The sequence below is a fragment of the Oryzias latipes genome, chromosome 22, assembly GCF_002234675.1.
Source record: "Oryzias latipes chromosome 22, ASM223467v1".
Lineage (NCBI taxonomy): Eukaryota > Metazoa > Chordata > Actinopteri > Beloniformes > Adrianichthyidae > Oryzias > Oryzias latipes.
Genome location: NC_019880.2, coordinates 6,987,957 through 7,011,607, shown reverse-complemented (window position 1 = coordinate 7,011,607; position 23,651 = coordinate 6,987,957). Strand labels below are relative to the sequence as shown.

Genomic DNA, 23,651 nt, shown 5'->3' with positions numbered 1-23,651 from the left:
CAAACCACCAAAGAAGAATCTGAAACAGAATGAGATGTATAGAGCTGATCTGGAAGATCTAGCAATAATTGTCATGGCAGCACTATTAATACTCAGCTACTATGAATGCATGCTGCTTTAAAACATGACATACTTTAATGGGACGAAAAACAGGCTATCCAATTATAGTTTTATTTTCAAGTCTATGCAGGAGATTTTATTTGTTGTTTTCTAACACAGATGCATTGTAACCCTTGTGCTATCCTAGGCACTTTAACATTGAGAGTTGGGTCATCTAGACCCACTAGACAGTTCGTTGAACCTTTTTTCTTCAATGATTTGTGATCTTCACTGGTGTCCATGGATTACATGAAATCTTTCCACCTTTATCCACCTTTGTCATGGTAGGAATAACACGTCAATGTAAGGGTGGGGTCATCTAAGATAGCACAAGGGTTTTAAAAGTGGTTTACCATGGCCAGGTGTCCTGATACAACAGAGAAATCACCACACACAAATTTCCTTACTTTGTTTTTCAAAAGTAAAAAAAAAAAAAAGATTTTAATATAAATCTTTCTTGCGGTTAGATGATTGTACATTTTATTTTAAAAAAATTGGGACTGTACTAGAATCGACGTAAATAGTTCCACTGCGGAACCATGTATTTGTGATGCCTCCGTTTCTAACCGGAGCGGGTCCGTTGGTGTACAAAGGAAATGAATGGGTTGAAACGCTGTTTGTTGACATACATGTGTTCACATCATCGAGTTTTAAATAACTTGGAATAAAAAACTCACGCTGTTAGGAATGGAATGTGACATCTTGGACTCTTTGGATCAGCTCGGGTAAGCTAACCAGCCAGGCATTAGCATGTAACTGTCTCCGCTACCCGAACCCGTGAGCAGTTAGTTTATAAATAACGTTACGTACTTAGCGGAATATAACCATGTACACTGACTGTAATAATCGATTTTGACATTTGTTACGGTGTGCAGCTATGACGGGCCTCTCCTGGAGGAGAAGGCGCTTCTTCGCGCCGCAGAGAGCGGCCTGTCCTCGCCGGAGTACGTGAGCCTCTGCGGCTGGTTGGCGTCCAGACTGAAGCCGCTGTGTAGCCTGGAGGAGAGCATCACCTCCGGATCAGGTCAGCCATCTGACTGCACCAACACCAGAAACTCCACAATGGAACCGTAGCATAAAATAAACATAAAAATGAAAAAATATTTTTGATGCTGAAAAGGCGCTCCTATGACACAGTTTGATGAAAACTCTGTTTATTTCCAATTTAAAAGTGGTGTCAGAGCGAAGAAGATGCATTTGTGGGAAGATTGGAGCAGATTTGTTACCTGGCAAATTCTAATTATTTTTCTATATAGTATAGTTATAAATATTATTTTCATTTTTTCTATTGATTTAAACCTGTGACATCCTCAGGGGCTGATGAGTTTGGATCCTTCATGCCAGTGAGGGGGTTCTGCTAAATTAACCCTTAGCAATTCCTAAAATTACATCCAAAACTTATGGCGATACTTTATTCAATTTTTACAAACATCTGCTGTGGGTGGGTTAGTGGGTGGGTGTCACTGGTGTGGATGATGGGTCCCCCATAATATTGTGTCCCCACTCCAGTATCAATCCAGAATTCTACTTAGCATCTTATTTATAAATCATTTTATGCTTTAACATGTTGGTTTTTACTTATGGTTTTCTAATTTACAATGTTTTTAACATGTAAATAACTTTGCATTACATGAGTATGAAAAGTTTGATTTTGAAGATGCACCAATCTCATTGCTTCTAGATGACCTGGAGAGCCTCCAGGTTGAGATGAGTGGGCTTCTGAGGGAACTTCACTGTCCTTATGAAGAAGGCCTCTCTGGAACTCCTAAAGGCACCGTGGGAAATACCAAGAAGCATCTCCAGTTCCTCTGTATCTACTCACCTTCCTTAATCCAAATTGTATTTGTGTGGTCACGGTGAGCTGTGAAAACTGAAACATTTGTTTTCTCTTTTAGTGTTCCTGAGCTCCGAGCTTCAGGCAGCCCAGATTGTGAGCTGCAGGCAGGCGTCTGATAAACAGCAAAGCAGGAGTCCGGTTTATCGGGAGCTTTCAGCCGTCTGTGAAGCTCTGCGGCTGCCAGAGCCCAGAGGACAGGAGGCTGCAGAAGTCCTCTCTGCTGTCCAGAACAGGGTGAGTCTATTTGATCTCCTCTTAGTATAGAATAAAAATAATTGGAAAGCAGATTTTATAGTATATTTTAAAAGAGACATGTTTTTTGGGGGGCAGTAGGATAGGTGATGGTATTTTTAAATCAATAAATCATCATCTGTCCCATCCTGGATGTGACATTTGTTCTCAGTCTTTGACCCATCCAAAACCGTTAATGTTGTTTATTCTATAGTTACCTTTCAGAATAAAATATGTTTTGCTTCTGCTTCTCCAGAAAACTCTATGAATGCACATATATTTATGTGGCAGCTGCTGGTATGTGTGCTGTAAGAGCGGTTGACTGCACTTGAAGTTTGTTCACGCCAAACCGGTTTCGCCGGTTCTTGCCACTGCATTCCTCTGCTAATGGAATTTTCTGAGATTTTTTGTCTTTGCTTTGCTTATTTGACACATTCAGTTCACAGTTACTTCAATTTCTCTTGGAGAGGAAAAAAAAATCACACACACATTTAAACATTAAGGAATAGATGCCACAGATGAGCTTTTCCCAGGATTCCTTTCTCCTTTGCTGCTCATCCGAGCGGCTGCTTCAGTTTTAAACGCCGATGGGATTTCAGGGTATTTCCGTGCTCCTCCATGAACCTTTAAACTGCAGTTGCCCTAAAGAGGAGAATCCAGTGAAAACATGACCTGAATGACTAAATCTCCACAGGCACACCACCTGCTCCTTTGTTAAAAATAGGAACGCACATCATTTGTAATTTTATATTAAGCAGTATATTAGTAAACAAGAAGATGAGCTGTACGTTGACATGAGTTGGGCTTTTGCAGGTTGAAAAAGTTCTTCAAGAACTTCCCGTCGGTTCTGCAGGAAAACCAGTCCTGAAGAAGTCGCTCAGCAGTGAGCAGTGGGTATGCATCCTGATATCCTCACGTCATTTATTAAAAGTAATGTTTTGTTTTGTTTTTCTTTTTGGACCACAGAGTGCGTGAAGCAACACAAAACAGCCAAACTTTATTCACAAAGAGTTGAAGCATGCAGTAGTACCTATTACTCCAGACTACAGTACCCATAATGCTCCAACAATCCATTAAGGGTCACTTACCACAGTTCTGATTTACCTTTTTCTGGCTGAGATGCACCAACACTGGTTAAACTAATTCCAGTGCTGACATTACCATTACATTTGCTGCGTTGAGATGATCCGATATAGTACAGAGTGTAACAGTAATTCAACGCAGTGTCTTGTGGCTCCTGTTTCAGTAAGAAATTGAACTGAATGGTTCTCTAAGTGTTGAAGGCTGCAGACCTCTAGGAGATTGAGAAACTGTTATATTTCTGCCATAGCAGAAAATATGGAAAATGTTCAGAATAAGAAAAGAACATCCAGAAATGTTGAAAAAGATGTGCATGTAAACATAGTTATTGTTTCTAGATAACTTGGGACACTTTTGACCCTTGTTTGCTTCTGCAGGAAAAGCTGCGAAACATCAATGAAGTACTGTCGTCAGAGTACGAGAGTCGCCGCAGGATGCTGATCAAGCGTCTGGACGTCACCGTTCAGTCCTTCGGGTGGTCGGACAGAGCTAAGGCACGTTCGCCGTCGTCCCCTGAGCCCATGGCATTTGTATGAGAATTTTGACTGATTCTGTTACATAAAGAACTGTTGTCCTAAACCAGGTAAAGGTGGACAGTATGGCGAGCGCCTACCAGCCTAGGAGGCACACTCTGAGGCCCAAGTCCACCGTGGACGTGGCCGACTTGCTGGCCGCCAGGGAGGATCTCTGCAACGTGGTGAAGACCAGCAGCGGCTCCAGCAGGAAGAAGACTGCATGTGCGGTCAACAAGGTAAATCGTTTTTCAACCAAAAATGGATTTGTCGGTTTGGTGGTAAATAAATGCATTTCCATCACTTCACCACAGGTTCTAATGGGAAGAGTACCAGACCGAGGAGGACGACCCTCCGAGATAAGCCCCCCACCTCCAGAGATGCCGCCCTGGCAGAAAAGGCAAGATGGAGGACGAGGTGGAGGTTGGGGGCAAGGAGGCCGTGGAAGGGGAGGTGGATGGGGAGGTGGTTGGAGAGGAGGACACGGCAGACATGGAGATCACGGAGGACATGGAGGGAAGAGGGGACGATACCAGTATTAGCATCAGTGGAAGCAAATGTCGTTTAAACACAACAGCAATTTTACCTCAGCAAGTGTTAGAGCAGCAGCTGCATAGCTCAATAGACTGGGACACAAGGAGATGAGGGTTTGATTCCCTGGAGAAAAATAGGTGCAACTGTTACCAGCATCTAGTTTGGGTCCTACAGCAATACCCGTCACGCTACTGCCTATCCAAGATTTTTTCCTCATTTTTTTAAGTTATTTTGGATAAAAGCGTCTGTTAACCCTTGTGCTATCCTATGACCCTATGATTGACATGTTCTCCCTACCACGACAAAGGTGGATAAAGGTGGAAAGATTTCATGTAATCCATGGACACCAGTGAAGATCACATATCATTGAAGAAAAAAGGTTCTGTGTTGTGGGGTCTAGATGACCATTACTCCCAATGTCAAAGTGCCTAGGATAGCACAAGGGTTATGGACAGCTGATTCAGCTCATCATCAGGCTCTGCAGAAGCCCAACAGTCACCAAAGGCAGGTGACTGAGCAGGGTTCCCCGAGGACCAGGGTTGGGAAACACCGTACTACATTGAAGTGGACTGATGGGCACTTCCTGGTTTCAGTGAAAGCATCTTTTATTTTTTATTTTAAATGATTTTATAAAGCCCTTTGACAGAACCCACACTTGTTAAAGTGATGTTAGGAAATGTGAGTAGTCATACTGCAGCCAAATCTTCACCTTCACTAAAACCACTCAAGCATTGTGTGTGTGTGTGTGGGGGGGGGGATTGGAAACTTAAAAGGATAAATGTCAAATTATTTTTAAATAAATCTGCATTGAATTAAAGACACTAAATAATGTTTGATTTAATGTAGTAAAAGAAATAGGAATGTGATTATTGGATGTGTAATGATAAACATGTACCACAAGGTGGCATGTTTGTTTTCTAGAACAAAATAATCAACTTTTCTCCAAATGTTTATTCATGGCCTATCACTTTCATGAGACAATTTGAAAATGTTTTTCATTAGTTTATACAGTAACCAATAGTTAAAGCAGAATTTTACATAGTGTACATTATAAACAGCATTCCTGTACATAAACGTTTACAGTTCAATAACAAAAGCATTTTTTTCCCCTCCTGTTTACTCAAATCTTTTATAAAATTGCACAAAAAAAGACACAAAAAAGGCAATGAAAAATCTACCAGGAAAGATTTGGATACGAGAAATCAGAGCGAAATGACCTGTAATTGTTGGGGAGAGGATAGCTTTAGTTTATGCGTAGCGTCTGTAAACATAGTTTTTGTGCAGATTTAGTTCCTATTTTACAGCCTCGGTAAATAAACGCTCAGTCTGACTCTAGTTTGGCGTGATGATACAGGCGTTCATTAATACCATGGAAGGTGTTTAAGTGTGAAAAAGTCTCTCCTGAGCATCCGTTTCCTCCCGTTTCTGTAGCTGCTCCTTCATGAACCAACGCTGTGTCGTTTCAGCAGCAGGACTCTGAAGCTACGCCTCATCTAGAATGCTGCTCTCCTTCATACTTTGCCCGTATCCAGACCATCCCTTCTGCCGTGCCACCGCTAACATTTCGGCACTTTGTCGTAAAAACAATAGCTTTAAAAGTTGAACGCTCAGATAAAGCTTTCCAGTTAAGAATGAAAATGTGCAACACGTCACTACATCACAGTTCCCGTCAGTGCAGAATGAAGCCAACAGTCCGTCCTTCAGCAAATCTGCTTTTTTTTGTAAACTGCCTTTAAGGGAAAAGCAAACCTGTTAATAATGCAGGAAGTAAATATGTCATATCCAGAAGTTTGAGTTTTTATCTTTGCGTCATGACACATACCTTTCATGTATTTCTCATTTTCAAAGCACTCCAAGTCATTCGGCTTTAAAAAAGTGACCCAAGTCAAAAGCAAAGTAATCAGCCGTTTTCAGTAGACATCTATACATTTCCAGGATTTGCTTAATATTCTAGGTGCAGCTCAATACTATGAAAGTGCTGGTTGGTATGAAGCACATCTGTTTATAACACTGTTTAGAAGCAGATCACAGTCCGAGTTTCTTCATGTGCCGTTTTATCCTTCGTGTCTCCAAGCGTCCTTCAAAGAAAGTTAATACTTGGCCGAAAATGGATTCAAAAGAAGTTTGGTTTCAGCATCTCGTCGTGTGGAAAAGCTACACTGATGCTACATGCACCCCAGATCAGATGAGCCTGGAGTTACGGAGGTACTGGATGAGGACTTTGTAAATGAAGGTGTACTGAGACAAGGTCTGAACCATCAACATCCTCTGAGCCCGCAGCGCCATCAGGACCTTTGGAACGTCCAGCGTCTGAAAGGAAGAGCTGGTTTTATTTGAAAGCACTGAGTCGACGGGGCGAGAACAAAAACCACTCGCTACCTCGTTGTGCTCCAGACAGGCGATCATGATCTCAGACAGGATGACGACCCCACTTCGCCCCACTCCGGCGCTGCAGTGGACCAGCACAGGCGGGATGGTCTGCTTTGGGTCACTGATGCTGTTTGTGTGTCTCCTCACAGACTGGATTTCCTCCAGATAGGCTGGGAAAAGATGTGGAAGGTTGGGAATAAACTTCCAAAATATTTGAAAGGTTTGCGGTGTGAGAATCTGACAAAACAAGACTCACTGAGGAAGCCTTTGAAGTCCTCCGGACAGCCGTGGTCGGGCCAGTCCGTGTACTGCAAGTGCCACACCGTCCTCTCCTGTCCCGTCAGGAGGTGTTTGATCTTCAGCCCTGTGGTGGCGTAGCAGCCAGACTCGGTGCGGAAGCGCGTGGTGATCTTCAAGCGACCAAAAGTCAGCGTGGTGTGCCGTGAGCCGATTCGGGGCCAGTATCGAAAGCTCTTCTCTCGCCCGCTCTCCTGCAGATGGAAACAGATGTGAGGCAGCAGCAACACACCACAGACAACAAGGACGCCTCATGAGAAATGAGCCCACCTCTTCAGCCGTAACCATGGCGATGATGGAGATGCCCTGTTCCCACACCATCTGCCAGAAGTCCTGACACGTGTTTGAGAGGGGACCCTGCGCGGCGATGTAATTCCAATCCTGTCCACCGACCGTCACCTAATGAAGAGGCCGCCATTTTTTTGTCCTTGAGAACCAGAGCACGAAATCCTCTCACGATGTCTTTGAGCAAACTCACCCTAATGTGTGATGCGTTGATGTAACCCGTGTTGTTCTCTTTAGTGGGAACCAGCTCCACGCGAGTGTCATCGTATGGCAGAACGTCCTGGAAACGGTTTTTGTCTCCGTTGTCCGGCTGCAGGGCGATGGTGCACTCCCCCCCTGGGCGACGCTTGGGGATGTTCTCAAACTCTCGTAGGAGCTCGCCCCGCTCCATGTGCTGCTCCAGCAGTTTACACTGAAAACAGGAGAGGAGAGGTCACTCACATGTTTTTGAAAGAAAGTCTATGCATTTTCATTTATTTCAGTTTGGTTTTGATTTATTTCAAGCATTAAGCACAAAGAAAAACATTTAAAGAATACATAGATATGTAAAACATATAAAAGAGATGAATTTATAAATTCATTTGAACTTTTTTTTTTTTATATGCTTTGAAATGTGCTTTTTTTGTCTCCCTTTCCCTGCTTATCAGTGCGGGTCAGCACTGCAAAGGCCAGCTAAAGGTGCTGACAGAGCATTGAAAACAGATACAGCCTAACGTTAACACACTTCACAAAGGTCAAACATTACTAAATGTCGCCCCTTAAAGCGAGCACACTTACATGTCCACTGTACTTTTCTTGGTCAAATTCAAACACTTCAAAAACTGTTACGGTTTTTACAACCGTCTCTTCCTCTGTTTTTTCCAGAGTAAAAAAGTTATTTTCGAACAAAAACAGTGTATTTTGGCAGCAAAGGTGTGTGTGTTTGTGTGTTTTATAAATATGTATTTTTTTCAAGCAGTTTCAATCATTTTCCAATGATTTAACTGTTTTCAATTTTAAAAACACAATTAAAAATTCAAAAATGAGGTTGAATCTTTTCCTTTCTTTACAGTCTAACATCAAGTTCAATGACTTTGAGGGTCTTTCTGTGGGGTTTTATTGAGCATCATTCCTAGTTCAGCTTTAACAGCGTAGATAAGAAAGCAGAGTTTTTCAGGTGTGTGTTGTCTGCTGACCCTGACATGCAAACGGAAACAATGACTCTCTTTGGTTAGAGAACACCACAAGGTTTCCAGAATGTCTTGAAGTGTTTTCAGTCTTTTTCCACAAATCCCCACTCTGTCAATTTGCTGGAATGTGGAAAGTATTAAAAATCTCAACAACAAATAAAATGAACTAAGGAGATGTATAAAGGTGATGTAATAGCGGCACATCTTCAAAATTCTAACATGTGTCCATATGTAAACATTAGTTCATTCTTTAAACATGCATTACTAATTCAGTGACATTCCTTTTTTTGTTACATTTTTGTGTCTAACAATTTCCAACTGTGAATTATGCGGTGGGAGTATGATGCTGTGGGGCTGCTTCTTTGCAGGAGTATAACTTCAAGGATCAGGACCAAAAGGCACTCGGATACGAACACACAAACCCTTTTCCAAAGAGCAGGTCTGCAGCAGCCGTGACTGAATTCTACTTTCTAATTTCAGTGAACAAACATTTGGAACAGTTTACTGTAAACTGGTGTGTGGAATTGCTGCTTGACTTTTAGATTTTACATAAAAAACAAAAATAATTAAACGCTTAAAATAACCTCAATGATCTAAAAGTAAACATTCAGTTTGTTTACTGAACTTTACAGGGATTTCCATTTGTGGAATCATCTTGATTGACAGTAGGGTAGAGACAGTCGAAGCAGCGACAGTTTGCTTCTTGTTGGACGACCCTCACAACCTCCACTATAGACCATAAACGCCTAACATTTACACCAAAGACTCAACTTGAAACCGTCTCAGTGTTGACGTTAAAGTCACAGACACACTCTCAGCCCTCTGGTCCTACCCTGTCATCGTTAGACGCTCGCTCCGGGTCATCCTTGGCCTCCTCATACACCGGCTGTCTGGACACAGACAGTCCGTTCAGGTGTGCCATCTTCAGGGGGCCCATGTTCCTGACCTCTGACCTCAGTCCTTTCTTCATTCCCTAGGCAGACGGGAGAGCGGAGGCAGAAAAGGTGAGCAGGAATTTCATTTGAAGCAGAGAGAGAAGCAAAGAAGGACAAAGGGGGAGGATCTCTGCGGCTTAACGGGGCGGTTCTAGAAAAATATGTCACCTGTCTGGTCTATCCAGCTGCTACACCTACATAACCCAGTTCGTCAGAGTGAGACTATTTGTGTAAATAATACCTGAAAGTGAGAGCTGGCACAGGTTAATGACATTGAAAAGAAAATTAAAGAAAAGTTGTACTTTGGAACGACAGTCCAATGAACATATTTCAGATACAAAAACAGTCCAAATGCAGAAGATTTACTAAAGAGAAACCTGCTAAAATAATGAATAATCTCTTGAAATTATTGATGAGATAGAAACTGGCATCAGCAAATGGAGATCAAGTAGAAATAGATTAAGCAGGTTACTGAGAGGCAGAACAAAATGAAGCTAAATAGAAGTCAGCTGTTCTGGTACATTGCTGAGCCTGGATGGAGTCTGAAACTATTGTCAACAGAACGGGAAAAAAAACGTGACCAGTTTTACAGAGATCACATGATTATTTCTTATCTTTTGTTTTTGGTCCGAATCTGATTCGGTCATTTGACGTAGAGTATCTGTTGATACTTTTGAAATCATTAAAACAAACTGACAAGTCTAATTAACAGATCCAGGTTTCCCCCTATTTATTTTAATTTTAGCCTTATTGTATCATGCGTCACTTAAGCAGAGCACTTCTGTGGAGTAGCTTCAACAATCAAGAAAAAATGGTGCAACTATTAACTAGATGGACTAGTTATCTACTAACTAGTAAAATAGGTGATAATTAGTCAAGTAAAGATGTTTGGTGACTGTAACTTTAGGATCTTCAGAACTATTGAACATTTTCAAACATGTGATTCATGTCACTATTAAAAAAAATCATAAACCAGTAGGGAAAAAATATTTAAAATGAATAATGACTTTCTTATAAAATATCTGTTGTAGCATAAATGATGATTATTCATGACTAACCATTTATTTGTTAAGGTTGTTTGTGAGACAACATGGATATTTTTAAATGACTCTACCCAGAGCTTGGCACCATCTTGCTAACTTTACCAAACCGTTTTTGTTTGACTCCTGTTTGTTTGACTCCTCGAGCTGTATTCCACTGTAAGTTTTACAGCAATAAAACGTTGTGATTTGTTCGTGAAATGCAGAATAGGCTTGAAATATCATAATAATAATAATAATAATAATAATAATAATAATGGATTGGATTTATCTGCGCTTTTCAAGACACCCAAAGCGCTTACATTATGTCCATTATTCATTCACTCCTCATTCATACTTGGTGATGGTAAGCTACGGTTGTAGCCACAGCTGCCCTGGGGCAGACTGACAGAGGCGTGGCTGCCATTTCGCGCCTACGGCCCCTCTGACCATCACCGGGATCATTCATACACATTCACACACCAGTGGAGCCACACTGGAGGCAAGGAGGGTGAAGTGTCTTGCCCAAGGACACAACGACATTTTGGCTGGTGGGAGCGGGGATCGAACCGCCAACCCTTCGATCATTGGACGACCCGCTCAACCACCTGAGCCACTGTCGCTCAGGTGGAATACAATAAATGTCCAATCCCTGATCAAGACGCAACATCAAATTCCAATAGTCTGATCCTATGTGATCAGCCCCAATTTTCAAACACGCAATGGAGACATTCCTAACTTTTGCTTCTGTCCAAGTTTAAATAGGGAAAGCACAAGTTTTCCAAACCCTGGAGAAAACCTGCCTCTTTTTTTTCTTTCTGCAGCAGCACTCACCGCAGGTGGCAGACCCTCCACAGTGTTCTTCCCAGAAGGAACATCAGACACGGGCCTCTTCTTCAGCTCTTTCTTTGGCTTCATCTTGGCCTGGTCGCTCAGGTTTCCCTCCGACACCGAGGGCATAATCCTGGGCTGCCTCAGGTCTTGCAGGAGGTAAAGGGGCTCGCTTTCTTGTATGCGGGGGTGAACTTTGTAGGTTATAGAGCTGGTCATGGAAGGGTCCAGCGCTGAGCCGATAGGATACGCAGGAGGAGGCTCTATGTGGGTTTGATGTTGAGGCGGGAGAGGTGAAGGAGATGGCAGGCTGTGACGGGGCTGTGGCTGCTGCTCGGGAACAATGGCGGATATGGCCTCCTCTGAAAGTGGAGTGTGACGTCCGCCATCGTCCTCAAACTCTTCCTCTTCTCCACTACTGTGAACTAGCATGGTGGCATCAGAGAGGGACTTCTTGTGTCCGTATCGCACCTCCTGTTTGACGTCTCCCCTCTCCTCGGTGTTCGAATGCTCCAGAAACACGTTCAGCTGCGAGCCCTGGGAGGGACCACCATGTGGCGCTGGAGGGGGAGTGTTCGTTTCTGCTGCTGAGGAGGGTAACGTCCGCTCTTGGAACCTCACCCCCTCGAGGCTCTGTGCCAAACCAGCGATCTCAATGGAGTTGCGCTTGTGACTGTGGTACGGCTGCCTGGGGGGAGGTCCGCTGTACAGAGGCTCGGAGACCTCCTGCAGAGAATGAGCAATGGGCAGGCTGTCCTCTTGGAAAGTCTGGACTGAGTGGTGCACGCGCCTGGTGATGATCAGATCAGGGTTGCTGCTGCTGACGTACAGATGGCGAGACAGATCTGGCGTGCTGTTAGCAGGACGAGGGTAAGCATACGGGTAAGGAGGCGGTGGTCGGTACACTTGTGTCCTCATGATGTTCGGAGCGGGATACTCTTGCGCCTGCTGCAGCTGGACATTTGTGAGCTCTGGGACGCTGACTGCCCCCACAACGGGCCTACGCTCTGGAGGGTAGGGGTAAGGTGAGGGGCTATGGAAACTAGAGCCGAGGTGAAAAGGGTAGTGGTGCGACTGGGACATCTCTCCGTGCTCGCCCCTTATCTCTGGTTGGCTGTAAACTAGAGGGTCTGGTCTGCTGTAAGCATAAGAGTTCCCAATGTTCAAGTTCCTCATGGAGTGGCTCTGCCGATGCTCTTGAGACAGAAGCATTCCTCCCCCTGTGCCCCGGGTCTTCTGACGCATCACGGTCTCATAGTCAGGAGTGGCGCGATACGAGGGAGGGATGAGAGCGCTGTGGCGATGGGACGGAACGTAGTCGGGTCTGGTGATGTCACTGGTGATGGAGGGGTTGGAGGACATGGGTGAGGGCTGCAGGTAGTGCTGAGGGTTGGTCAGTGAGCTGGTGCTGTGGGCGCTGTACACGCTGCCGTTACGCAAGCGGCCTCCGCTGCCGTACTCAAGGGGAGACCGGTCCAGGCTGGTCTGAGAGTGGTAGTAAAGCCCATTCTGAGTGTTGAGGTACAGGTTATCTGGAAGAGGCCAGAACATGTCATGATCCAGAATCATGAGGAACAAAAGCAGCAGGAACACCAGAGACCTTTAGTCCCCCAAACATCCTGTTTGGAGCCCCATAGTTGCAGCCGTAACCATGGTGACTACTTACCCTGTGATGATGAGTAAGGCTCTGTAAAATGACCATTGTAGTGCATTTGTGGGGGGGGCATCATGAAAGCCTGAGGCTTGGACTGCGAGCACAAAGAAGAGCGATTCAGTCAACGTTCACATGCTTCAAAAATGATGGAAGAACACAGGAAAAGCAGACGATGACTTGAATGAACAATTCTTCAGAGATTAAAAACTAAAAGACTGTTTTCAGGATTTATGCAGTTATATGAACATAAATCCATAGAATGGTTATGTAGAGCACTGCGTGAGCACACATTTGGACATTACCAGAGATATTCTGGTGGAAGATCTCCGTCTGACTGTGTTTAGAGCTGTAGACTGGGTTTGGCTGAAAAGGAGAATAAATAAATCATAAATCCACATTACAACTCGTAATCTCATGACTTTATACAATAAAGTGCCTTCATTTTTTTTTTTACAACGCAAACTACATTTGTTGCAGCTCAATTATCTGAAGTACAAAAAACAAAAATGTTTGACAGAAATGTTACAAATTTGATGTTTTAAGAACTTCCCCTTGCAAATAAAGATAAAAAACAAATGTAAAATATTTTTCTGATCAGCAAAAAATAAAATTTACATGTGTGTTATACACACATGTAAATTATAAATTAAGTTAGTCAGTAAAATGATGATGTTAAACCTTTACATAGTACAGTGTTCCCTCGTTTATCACAGGGCGTATGCAGGATTACAAATGTTTTAAAGCTGTTAAACCCCTCGCTGAACACTTTACAGACTTTTCTCAGACACACATGAACATTTTCACACTTTTCTCTCTTGTTCAACGTTCAAACCCCTCATAGAAAAATAAGTCCAGGACTAACAAAGACCTGATCGCGATTGAAGATTTATAGAAACGTGGCAACCTGAATGCATTTTGTCAACAGCCAATCAGGATGCAGAACACAGTTCACTGTGTTAAAAAATAAAAAAATAAGCATGCAAAGTTGCGCTAAAAAAAAAAAAATACAGGAAAAAGCAAGACCGCGAAAGGTGATAGTAGCAAGGGAACACTGTACAGGGAAGCACCGTCCCAGCAAGCACCATGATGAAGGTGGTGGCTAACGTGTTGCTCACCCCTTATTAGAGAGCAGAGAGGTACGAGAGAGCATGGGAAAACGAGGAAAGGACAAAGTAAGAAGAGACTTCTGGGAGCCCTCAGAAGTTTGGGTGTCACACTCCTCTCTAAAGAGAGGAGGACAGACTTGAAGTAACATCAAAGAGGAGAACGCATGCAGGACACACACAGACAGGAAGTGGGCTGGATTTCTGAGCAAACACTCACAGGCTGCTCTTGTTGATCTTATAGAACTTTAATCTGGCCAAACACATCCGGCACACATATTTAGATGTTTCCATGTCCTCCTACGAATGAGAAGAAAGGAAATAAGTTTCATTAAAATGCTGTTTTCAAACTTAAACCAGTTGATGGTAAGAATGTTTAAATGTTTTCTTTAATTGAACTTGTTCTTTAGTACGAAGTAGAGTAGTATTGGTGCTGCTGCCGTTGAAACTTACTGTCTGGAACTGAACACTTTCTTCTCTGTTGGCCAACTCCAGGGCAAAAAAGGACCTATTGTGACTCATGTTGTTAATTTCATGCCACCTACACAGCCAATTAACGCAGAGCCACATAAAGGGAGGGAGGGAGGGAGGGAAAATAAAGAAAAAACATTATTCCCATCACAGCAAAACCCTGCAGCATTTTCAGTCTGCTGTTGCCTTTTCATAATCAAAAATAGAAATATGCAGGAACACTTGATAGATATTTAGAAATCACGGTGGTATGGGGGGAAAAACAACAACAACTCTGAAGTGTTCCTGCTTTTCGGGTAAATGATCTGACCACAATTTCTACTCCCATCTTCACTCATTTAGCCTTCAGCCACTTTCAATTCGGAATTTCAAATGGAGATGACACATTCTGAGAATAGTTCAGAGCTGTGCCACAAAACTCAAACTTTCTCCACAGATTTCTTTAATTGCAGCAGCCGCAGTCTCAGGACAAAGAAAGCACACAAAGTTCCCCCCAGGTTTTAAAACATACACGGGGTCCAGACGTACCTGTACAACAGAGGCGGGCGAGCGCTTTTATACTTAACGAAGATACCATCAAGGCAGGAACCCAGAGTAACATCTGTGCCTGTGTTGTCCTGCTCCAACAGAAACAAATGTAAGGAAAATTGTTGTTTTATGTGTGTGTGTATGTGTGTGTGTGTGGGGGGGGGGGGGGGGGGGGGGGGACGACGACTGGGTACTTCAGCTTTACCTTTGCGGGATAGTTCTCTTGAGCATATCCTTCCATTTTCTCAACTTCCTGCATGTACAACATTTCTGCATCTGGAGCAGGTAACCCTCTGAGACAGAGAAAAAAAAATAACGGCTTCAGCCATTTCAAAACCATCACTTTTGTCTTTTTCAGACCAACATTTCAGCTTCCTGCGCTTTCTTTTGTTTGTGATACTTATCCAGAGATTTGTGCATTACAGTTTAGTAAATGCCCTCCGAGTGGCTTCTCCACCCTCGGTTTCAGGGCTTCTGCTGAACTAAGGTCAGAGTTGGTCCCACTTCCAAAACCTTTTAAGAATCACTTTACTCATTCAGTTCCATGGAAGCAAAGACGCATCCACTCTAGTTGTTGCATTCCTGCAGAAGTACCAGCATGTCTGCCTTAGCCCATGTATGGAAACATTTTATAAATGGTGTTCAATTTTTGTATTTTTTTTGCTGATTTCAATTCTGATTTTTTATCAAACCCTGTAACTATAACTGGGCTCCAAAGTGTATTTCTATACATTTGCAGAAATCTATCATCAAATCCATTTGACAATGTTTGTGAAATCATTTCCACACATTATTAAACAAAGCAGATTAATAACACCAATATGTATTTATCGAGCTTAAGAAAAACAAGCAAACAATTACATTCTAATAGTTACACAATAATTAAACTTCTTGCTTGTTGGTGCGATGCTTTTCTCTTTACTAAAAAAATGTTAAGTTTTTTTTGTTTTGTTTTTTACACATTAGCCATTTACATGTGCTGAATAACTATCAAAATGCAATGGAAACAAGTTCTTCTTTTTTTATTTAATTTGTCAATGGCCTGTTTGTTTCTTTCATTTCTGCTCTGAAAACAGGCTCACCGGAAAGACTGATAAAAAAGAGCCACTTTCTGAGTAGCCTCCTCCAGGACTCGATCGTCCTGAATCCAGTCCTGCAGAGAAAAGAGTCAGAGTTTGTTATTTAAAAAAAAAAAAAGAAATCTGATCCAATCTTCAGAAATGATGATGAGCAATTCAAAGTTGATGCTTACAATAGGGAACAGAGCAAACTTCTGAAGGAATTCCTGAGAATCATATTGATTGAAATCTCCAAAGTCAGCTGTGGACACAAAGACGGGATGAAGGTAAGACAAGCTCCGCTGCATTTAGAACAAAGCTGAACAGCCAGAATGATGTCATGGCTTTCAGAAAGCAGCAGCCTATGATGACATGTTGGACTTATTCAAGGAGGACAGATCCGTTTATTATTGCTTCAGACAACATGGATATCTGAGGCTATAATAGCTTCCAGCAGCCTTTGGGCAGCATTCCCAGCTGTGGTAGGTATTTTTGGCAGGAAAACGGGTTTGACAGCTGCAGATGACCCTCACATTTGGGATGAAGAAGAGAAAAAAGTTCCAACTAAACTTTCCAACAAATTAAGTTAAGAATAATAACTAAAGAAACATGTTTTGTAAAGCTATTATTTAAAAAAAAAATTACCTCAGTGGTAAAGTAGCCTGCACTGCCTTACATTTATAAACATGAGAAAAAATGTATTTTAAGGTTTTTAGCATTTTGTAACACATGCATATTTGTATATTGACCAAATATGACTTAAGTACAATTTAAAAAAAACATTTGCTTTAATTTGATTGTTACATTTTTTATAGGAAAAGGTTGATTGAACTGATGTGGTTATATTTGCAATGTAATAATAATAATTGATACTTTATTTATTCCACAATGGGAAAATTCTTCTCCGCATTTGACCCATCCCCTGGGGGAGCAGTGAGGCAGTAGCGCAAGTGTCTTGCCCAAAGTGATGTTAATTGCTCGCCATTGATATGGTAATTGCCCCAGTACCATTGTTTATTCCCCTCCGGGAATCCAGAGCCTGGATTCCTGTGTGGCAGCCCTTTACCTTACCAAGCAAGCTACCCAACCTTAATTGAAATACTTTACATCTCCAAGTGAATTATAAGTATCTACAAAACCACATTTTCTTAAAAATATAAAAGTGATTTTGAAATATTTAGGTGATGCCCGAACACTGGAGAGCATCTGAGTTTTGCAGAGGAACAGATATCCAAGCCCAGCAACAACAAAAACACACTTTTAACTGGCTGATTTCAAAAGACAGAATTTCTGGGGTCAAAGTCCAGAATGAAATCTAAAAGAGAAGCTTTGGCATGACCCAAACTGATCTTTCCTACTTGAAAGTTATCCAGTGAAGCTGCAGTGGTGGAAAAAAATTAAAAAAAACGTTTCCCTTTTAGCAAAATTCTGACTGCAGTTGCTGCTGAAGTTCATGTAGTCATGCATGGGGCAAACACGTTTTTCTCCTTTCCTCTTCATTTAATAATGATGTCCAAAGCTTTATATATCAGCCATGCATCTTACCTTGCACAGCCAGACTAGCCAGACGTATAGCTTGATCAAGCGAACACGAGACCCTCCCCTCCAGGATATCCTTCTTCACCTGTAGGTAATACTGATATCTGCAGGTAGGAGCGTCAGTTTAAAGTAGTGCAGTGTGAGGAGCAAAAATTCTTTTTTAGATGCAAATGATTCATTTACTGGTACTGGAGGAGAACTGTGGTATGTTATATACATCTGATGAGCTACAGTAACAACTATTTTAAAAAATGTGCATCATTTTAAAAAGAAAACTAACATTCAAGCCCTTGATTTGGCTGTTGGAAACTTCTTGTGACGTTACTCTTCAAACGTCAGCATCAAAGTCGTTTTTGTGGCTTTGTCGGGACATTTCGGGTCAATAATCACCTTGTGATTTCCTGTTGCAGTTGGGTGACAGTGGGAACGTAAAACACAACTCCAAAGTAAACTGTGGGTTCCAGCCCATACTTGTCCAGCTGCTTTTTCAGCGCCTTATCCAGGTCAATCCATCTCTGCTGGTTCTGTTTATTGAAGTACCACAGACTGAAGAACGTTATCTAAAACACAAGAGGCACAAGAGGATGCATAAGGGCCTTAGTAACTATGATCAGAACAACAGTATTTAAAGCATTAGGTTGTTTACATTTACTAAAAAAGCCCCCCCTTATGAAAGCCCCGTGTCTTTACTGTCTATGACATCGTAACAAGAGTCCAATGCATTATCATGTTTTTTGCTATGATTTCCAAAAAAACAGATATCACCTGGATGCAGAGTTGGGAAAAAGCTGCATTTTCTGTCAATCTGCTCCCCTTTAGTAAATCTGCCCTCGTTTTCTCAGCAGGTTTGAATTTGACTTTACAGTTGATTCAGACTACGGGGGACTGACTGAAACCCCTCAGCTCATGGGGGCGTTTTTCAGGAAAACAGAAACAACTCATTTGTGATTGAAAATAAAACATTTCATGGACAGCGTGAAAACGCCTAAAACAGAGAGCAAAGATGGATAAAACACCAGAACAGGAGTTCCTTAAAAAAACTGTTGTTTTTATCTCATGTTTTCATTATGTTTGCATTTAATGGAATCACTTGGTTGGTAGTTTTTTTTTTTTTTTTAAATCTACCAGCCAACTTTGCCAGTGAATCAAAAATGAGATTTTGGTTACTGTGAGTGTGACTTTATCCAAATGCAGCAAAATCTGTTTCAAGGCTGTTGCTACCAAAAACACTCCGCCGAGTGCGTTCTAGTATCTCTCTCTATGAGATGCTCAAGCTAGCGGTAGCTCACAAAACATCAGCCGCATTGATCTACAAACATTCTTACAGCTTGGATTTAGTTGAACTTTGCGTTGGAGCCAGTTTCCTAAGAACATGATAAAATATAATTGTTTTTGCTAAATATCTTCCATCATTTATCATTTTTGGTCAAGTAACAAAGACTGTGGTTAACAGAAAACTCTAAGCTCCTTTCCAAATCAATAAAAGCAAACATTAAACTCTCAGTAAAGTACAGACATCTCTGGATACCAGGGGTTATATTACTATCTAAACAACAACAAAAAACACAAGAGCAATTTAAAATCTGTACAAATCCGAGCAAATGTGACAACTGATTTAGTTGAATGCCAGAGGTTCAGGCTGAAGGTATTGTGAAGCAAAAGTGTCACAACAGTGTCCGTATCGTTGATCCCCTTTAAAAAAACATTCTGGGGTAAAAGATTAGACTTTTTTACAAACTGGATTTTTCTGTTGAAAACAGTTAAAGAGGATTGTACTCTCTTCAGTCGTGTAGTCACTTATAGTTTTACAACTTTTCATAACTTGCCCTTTACTCTATTCTGCATTTCTTTATTGGATTTGAAAATGCTTTTTGTTACAATCACACACATTGCAACCAGCAGATATAAATGCAAATAAAATGTAACAACTTTGTAATTAGCATTTTACAAGAGGTCACTGGGATGGAGAGAAGAACTGCAGAGCAGACGCTCTGAACTTTCAGCAAAGAAGGTTTCTGCAGGTTTCTAATGTGTGCAGGGAACCTGCAGTGATTCTACCTCCTTTAACAATAACTAAATGTAAGCTAAGAATGGAAACAAATACCGGGTTTTGGGGGAAAACTGCTCATCTGGGTCAATCAGTAACCTGTGGTCTGGAAAGGTCAGGGATTGAACCGAAAATGACAGAAATAGACTTTTCCAAAGACATGCCGAGCATTTGTAGGCAGACAAACAGGTTTCTGCTTTTATGCTCTTACTTATGTTTGTAATGGGCTGCCCTTATTCTATTTTGGCAAACAGACTGTTTGGTTTACTAAGCTTTAAACATTCCTTTTTTTATACATTTAACTAATACTTTGTATTTAGTTTTGGAATAGTTCGACATCTTTGTTAAAAAAGTACAAAGAAAGGAAATTTTTGCCTAGTTTGAAAAAATAAAATAAATAAATAAGGTTTTTGGACATCAAGTTTAGCTACAAAAATCACAATTTGTTTCTATAGCTGGATTATTGGTTTTCCAGTCAAAAAAAGTTGCTTCCAGTTTGTTTTAAAAGTAATATTTCTCATTTGATTAGTGAAAGTTCCACTTCTGTTCACTTGGTTTTGGTGAAACTGATTTTTCACAACCAAAAAATAATTAACTTTTTATGGAAATTTGAAAAAATAAGTAGAAATTTGTCTCCCTCCAATCCTCTTTTGAGTTCATTGACAAGTGTTCCCAGTGGTCTTTTAATTTAATCATGCTGTTTTCAGCCAAATCCAAAAACATGTTGTCTTCTAGGACAGTGTTTTTCAACCTTTTCTGAGCCACGGCACACTTTAAGGTTAAAAAAAATCCCGCGGCACACCAGCATCCAAAAATGAAAAAAAAAAAGGAGAAACTCATAGTCTGTATTGATCTACAGCCCCTCCACAATCTCACATGCATTTTTGTGATAATTATTGCAGAAAAAGCTGGAAGCTGCAGCTGTTTTTCTAAAAGATGCAATAAAAGTTAAGTTAGAAGATTTTAAAAAAGTTTGAAGTGTGTTCGTTGTTTTCAAGACGTTTAACAACAGAACTCCTTTTACGCTGTCACTCTCACAACCCAATGCATCATGGGAGATGTAGTGCATAAAAACGGCCGGCGGAGATCGCTTTTCGGAGCTTCATGGTTTTGTTCACTTGTTCCACGGTCTGATACTGGATTCTGTGGAAAGCTACACCGCTAAAGATGAGCTTTAGCTGCTATTTTTGTTAGAACTGAGCGACTTTACGAGCTAAATCGGGACAAGGAAGTGAAGACTTTAACCACTTCTGATTGGGCAGACTGATGACATGTGATTAAGCCTTCATGAATGATTGGTGGAGACAAGTAAAGGGGCGGGACTTTTCCTAAATACAGCCGGAGCTGCAGCTGAATCGCGCTGCCGTCATTCTTATCAAAATGTCTTTAATAAAATAAAATAAACGCAAAGAAAAAGTATTTTACGATCTTTTATATTCCTAACTCCTCAGTGTTTTATCAGGGCCTGTTTGGATGAACACAGAGCTGAAATCCTGGAGATGGGAAATGTTTTTAGATCAGTTAATGAGGGCAATTTCACACGGCACACTTAGTGTGCCGCGGCACACTGGTTGAAAAACACTGTTCTAGGACATAGTTTCTGCAGTAGTTTGTAAGAAATTCCCCTCCAAGTTGTAGAGTTGAGGCAAGATTGTTGGCGTGAAGCAAACCAGTCCGCACTTCCCGTCACCCATCTGTTTACATGCTTGCTTACAGCTTCTACAACCCCAAACTAACATTGCAGGTGCAACAAAAATGGGGAGCAATGTCACAGCCATCCAGACGTCCGGTTTTTGATGTCAGCTTGGACGAGGAAGACGTACAAGTGGATGCATCAGAATGGAGCAGAGCAGGGAGCCTGTGGCCCACCCATTCAAGTTTCTTCGTTTTTTCAAGCTGAATTTTTTTGTCTGCTCCTGGTTCACAACAATTTGAATAAAAAAAAAAGACCTCATCTTAATTTTCCTAATATATCAAGCAAAAATGCCAAAAGAACACGTTTAAAAAAACCCAACATGACTTTAATCAGAGTGGACCTTTAAACGGTAAATGTAATTGTGAATCCAAAGTGATTCATTCTGTGGCTTGTTTAAGCATTTCCAGATTCCAGAAAAATACTCTGATGATGAATAATTTAGTTTACTTGCACTAATACTTTATATATTCTAGATTAAGCGCAAATGAAAAGATTAATTGAAGGTAATTAACTCATAGCTAGAAAAAAAAATGCAAATAATTATAGGATTTGCTTGTTTACCAGACGGATGGGTTGTTTATTTGTGTAAAAGTTGCAGTATATAGGTAACACATTCCTGATAACACAAGGAGGATCTTTATGAGAGTAACCAGTGACAAACTGCTCATCTATGATTCTGTTGTTCTGCTTTTAAAGAAAGAATGTGAGCAGAGGACATTCTTAGCCAAAATACCTTCTTGCTGAGAAGTCCTTAAAAAAAAAGGAGTCTATCAGAGGGACAATCAGCGCTTGTATTGGATGAAACCGCATACATACCTCTCTTAACTCCAGTCTCTGGGCTACTGCCTCCAAACATTCCTGTCCGGTGCTCTCCACCGACAGTGTGAACTCAACAAACTCGCCATTGAGCAGCTGAATCCGAGTGACAAGACAGCTCTTGCTTGACACGGTGTACCTTCGAGTCCTTTTGAGTTTCAGGCCGAATGGCAAGGGCATGATTCACGCTTCTCACGGGCCGGCCTGCTGTTGGTTTAGTCCATAGAAAGCCTTCCTCTCCTCTGCGCGCGCGGGACCATCGCTAACTGACAGACCTGAAAATATAAAAGAGAGGGAACATCTCAGAACACCTCGCATGATCACAGCAGCAGCGTGAAACACACTCACTGCTTAGGTTTTTTTAGCTTCACTCATCACGAACTAATATGACACGGAGCCTCTGTATGTGACACGAACACGCCCACTTAGTATGTTATCGTCAAACATTTGCTAGAAGACACCAATCTGCGACGCAAAGTAATCCTCTACCTATAACTTAATAGTTTTAGCAACCGAGTTGACATGAACTTTGACAGTTGGTCAGTTCCCGGAGTTAAAAACAAGAACGCAGAAATGTATCCTGTCACCCAAACAAGTCTCTGCTTGTTTAAAGGATGATTATTTAACCAATCGCTAGTATAAATCAAACGGTTAGACGACCCCTTTCCACAGAATGGTCTGAACCGACACCGTCCGTCCCAGCAACCTACTGGCTACTGCAGAAAATCATGACTACCTTCTGACCCCGTCAGGTCCTGCTTTTCCTGGCAATTAAAACTTATTTTTTCAACTATTTAAGACAATATTTGACATTCACAAAACATAACTACCTATTTCAGAGGGTCGTTTTTCTTAAATTACCCCTAATTGAAGCACTATTGGTGACCCGCCAACCTTTAATCCAGCAAATAGACGGAACCCCCAGGGCTAAGGGTCGCAGATAAATATATTTGGAAAAGGGGGAGGACAAAAAAGTTAACATTACCGTTAGCTGCCAAATGCAGGGTAGAAGTCCAACTATTAGTCGGTCCTTAAAGATCTTGTCGTCGAACTCAATTGATATAGGTGCTTTCAGTAGGGGTAAGAGTTTGATGCAGCTTGTAATATGGTCTGTTGTTCCTCAGTGGACCAAAACTAAAGAAGCGCCCCATGCTTTGGTCGAACAGTTCACTCCAGCTCCAAGCGTGTTTCGCTTCCTGGGATTGGAAGAGCAACAAGTGGTTCCGTCTACATCCGCAGCACTATATCAGACCTATATCCTCCTAAACGTTGCTATTCGTCAAAATGGAGCTACCGAACGCACGAATTTTGCAACAAACTTACTTGAATTACATAACTGGTAATATTACCTAAAACAAAAAGCAACACTTTATATTATCGCCACTGCGGAAGGATATGTGGGAGTTTTCAGTGCTATGACATCAGACGGCTGGAATGCTGACGATGAAAATGCCAGAATGGCACACAAACTGCGGGCGGTTGACCTGTTTGTTTACTTTCTGCATCGGGCTCTGCGGTTACCGAATTTCGCCTAAACTCA

The 23,651-nt window shown here is 41.7% G+C and overlaps 2 protein-coding genes across 3 annotated transcripts; one reads left to right on the top strand and one right to left on the bottom strand.

Annotated features, from left to right (window-relative positions):
• The first annotated feature begins 657 nt into the window (after positions 1 to 657).
• Positions 658 to 5,485, top strand: fam98b (family with sequence similarity 98 member B). The gene is made up of 8 exons (XM_004082477.4): positions 658 to 824; positions 975 to 1,123; positions 1,781 to 1,909; positions 1,995 to 2,170; positions 2,981 to 3,061; positions 3,625 to 3,741; positions 3,831 to 3,998; positions 4,074 to 5,485. Exons 1-8 carry the CDS (start codon positions 787 to 789, stop codon positions 4,299 to 4,301), a joined length of 1,086 nt encoding a protein of 361 aa, XP_004082525.1. The 5' UTR covers positions 658 to 786; the 3' UTR covers positions 4,302 to 5,485.
• On the bottom strand, positions 5,228 to 23,577 carry ptpn21 (protein tyrosine phosphatase, non-receptor type 21). 2 transcript variants are annotated; one of them, XM_023951428.1, is made up of 20 exons: positions 23,097 to 23,577; positions 22,112 to 22,386; positions 17,943 to 18,112; positions 17,559 to 17,656; positions 16,208 to 16,275; positions 16,038 to 16,108; positions 15,161 to 15,248; positions 14,956 to 15,044; positions 14,410 to 14,497; positions 14,177 to 14,256; positions 13,969 to 14,076; positions 13,156 to 13,216; positions 12,866 to 12,947; positions 11,203 to 12,731; positions 9,247 to 9,387; positions 7,439 to 7,657; positions 7,231 to 7,359; positions 6,920 to 7,154; positions 6,673 to 6,833; positions 5,228 to 6,603 (listed from the first exon to the last, which is right to left on the bottom strand). In XM_023951428.1, the coding sequence occupies exons 2-20, from the start codon at positions 22,289 to 22,291 to the stop codon at positions 6,475 to 6,477; spliced, it is 3,726 nt and encodes a 1,241-aa protein (XP_023807196.1). In that variant the 5' UTR covers positions 22,292 to 22,386; positions 23,097 to 23,577; the 3' UTR covers positions 5,228 to 6,474. The 2 variants fall into 2 exon arrangements, with proteins under 2 accessions (XP_023807196.1, XP_023807197.1); XM_023951429.1 differs by lacking the exons at positions 13,969 to 14,076; positions 23,097 to 23,577 and having other exon boundaries at positions 6,475 to 6,603; positions 22,112 to 22,291.
• Between the last annotated feature and the right edge of the window lie 74 nt (positions 23,578 to 23,651).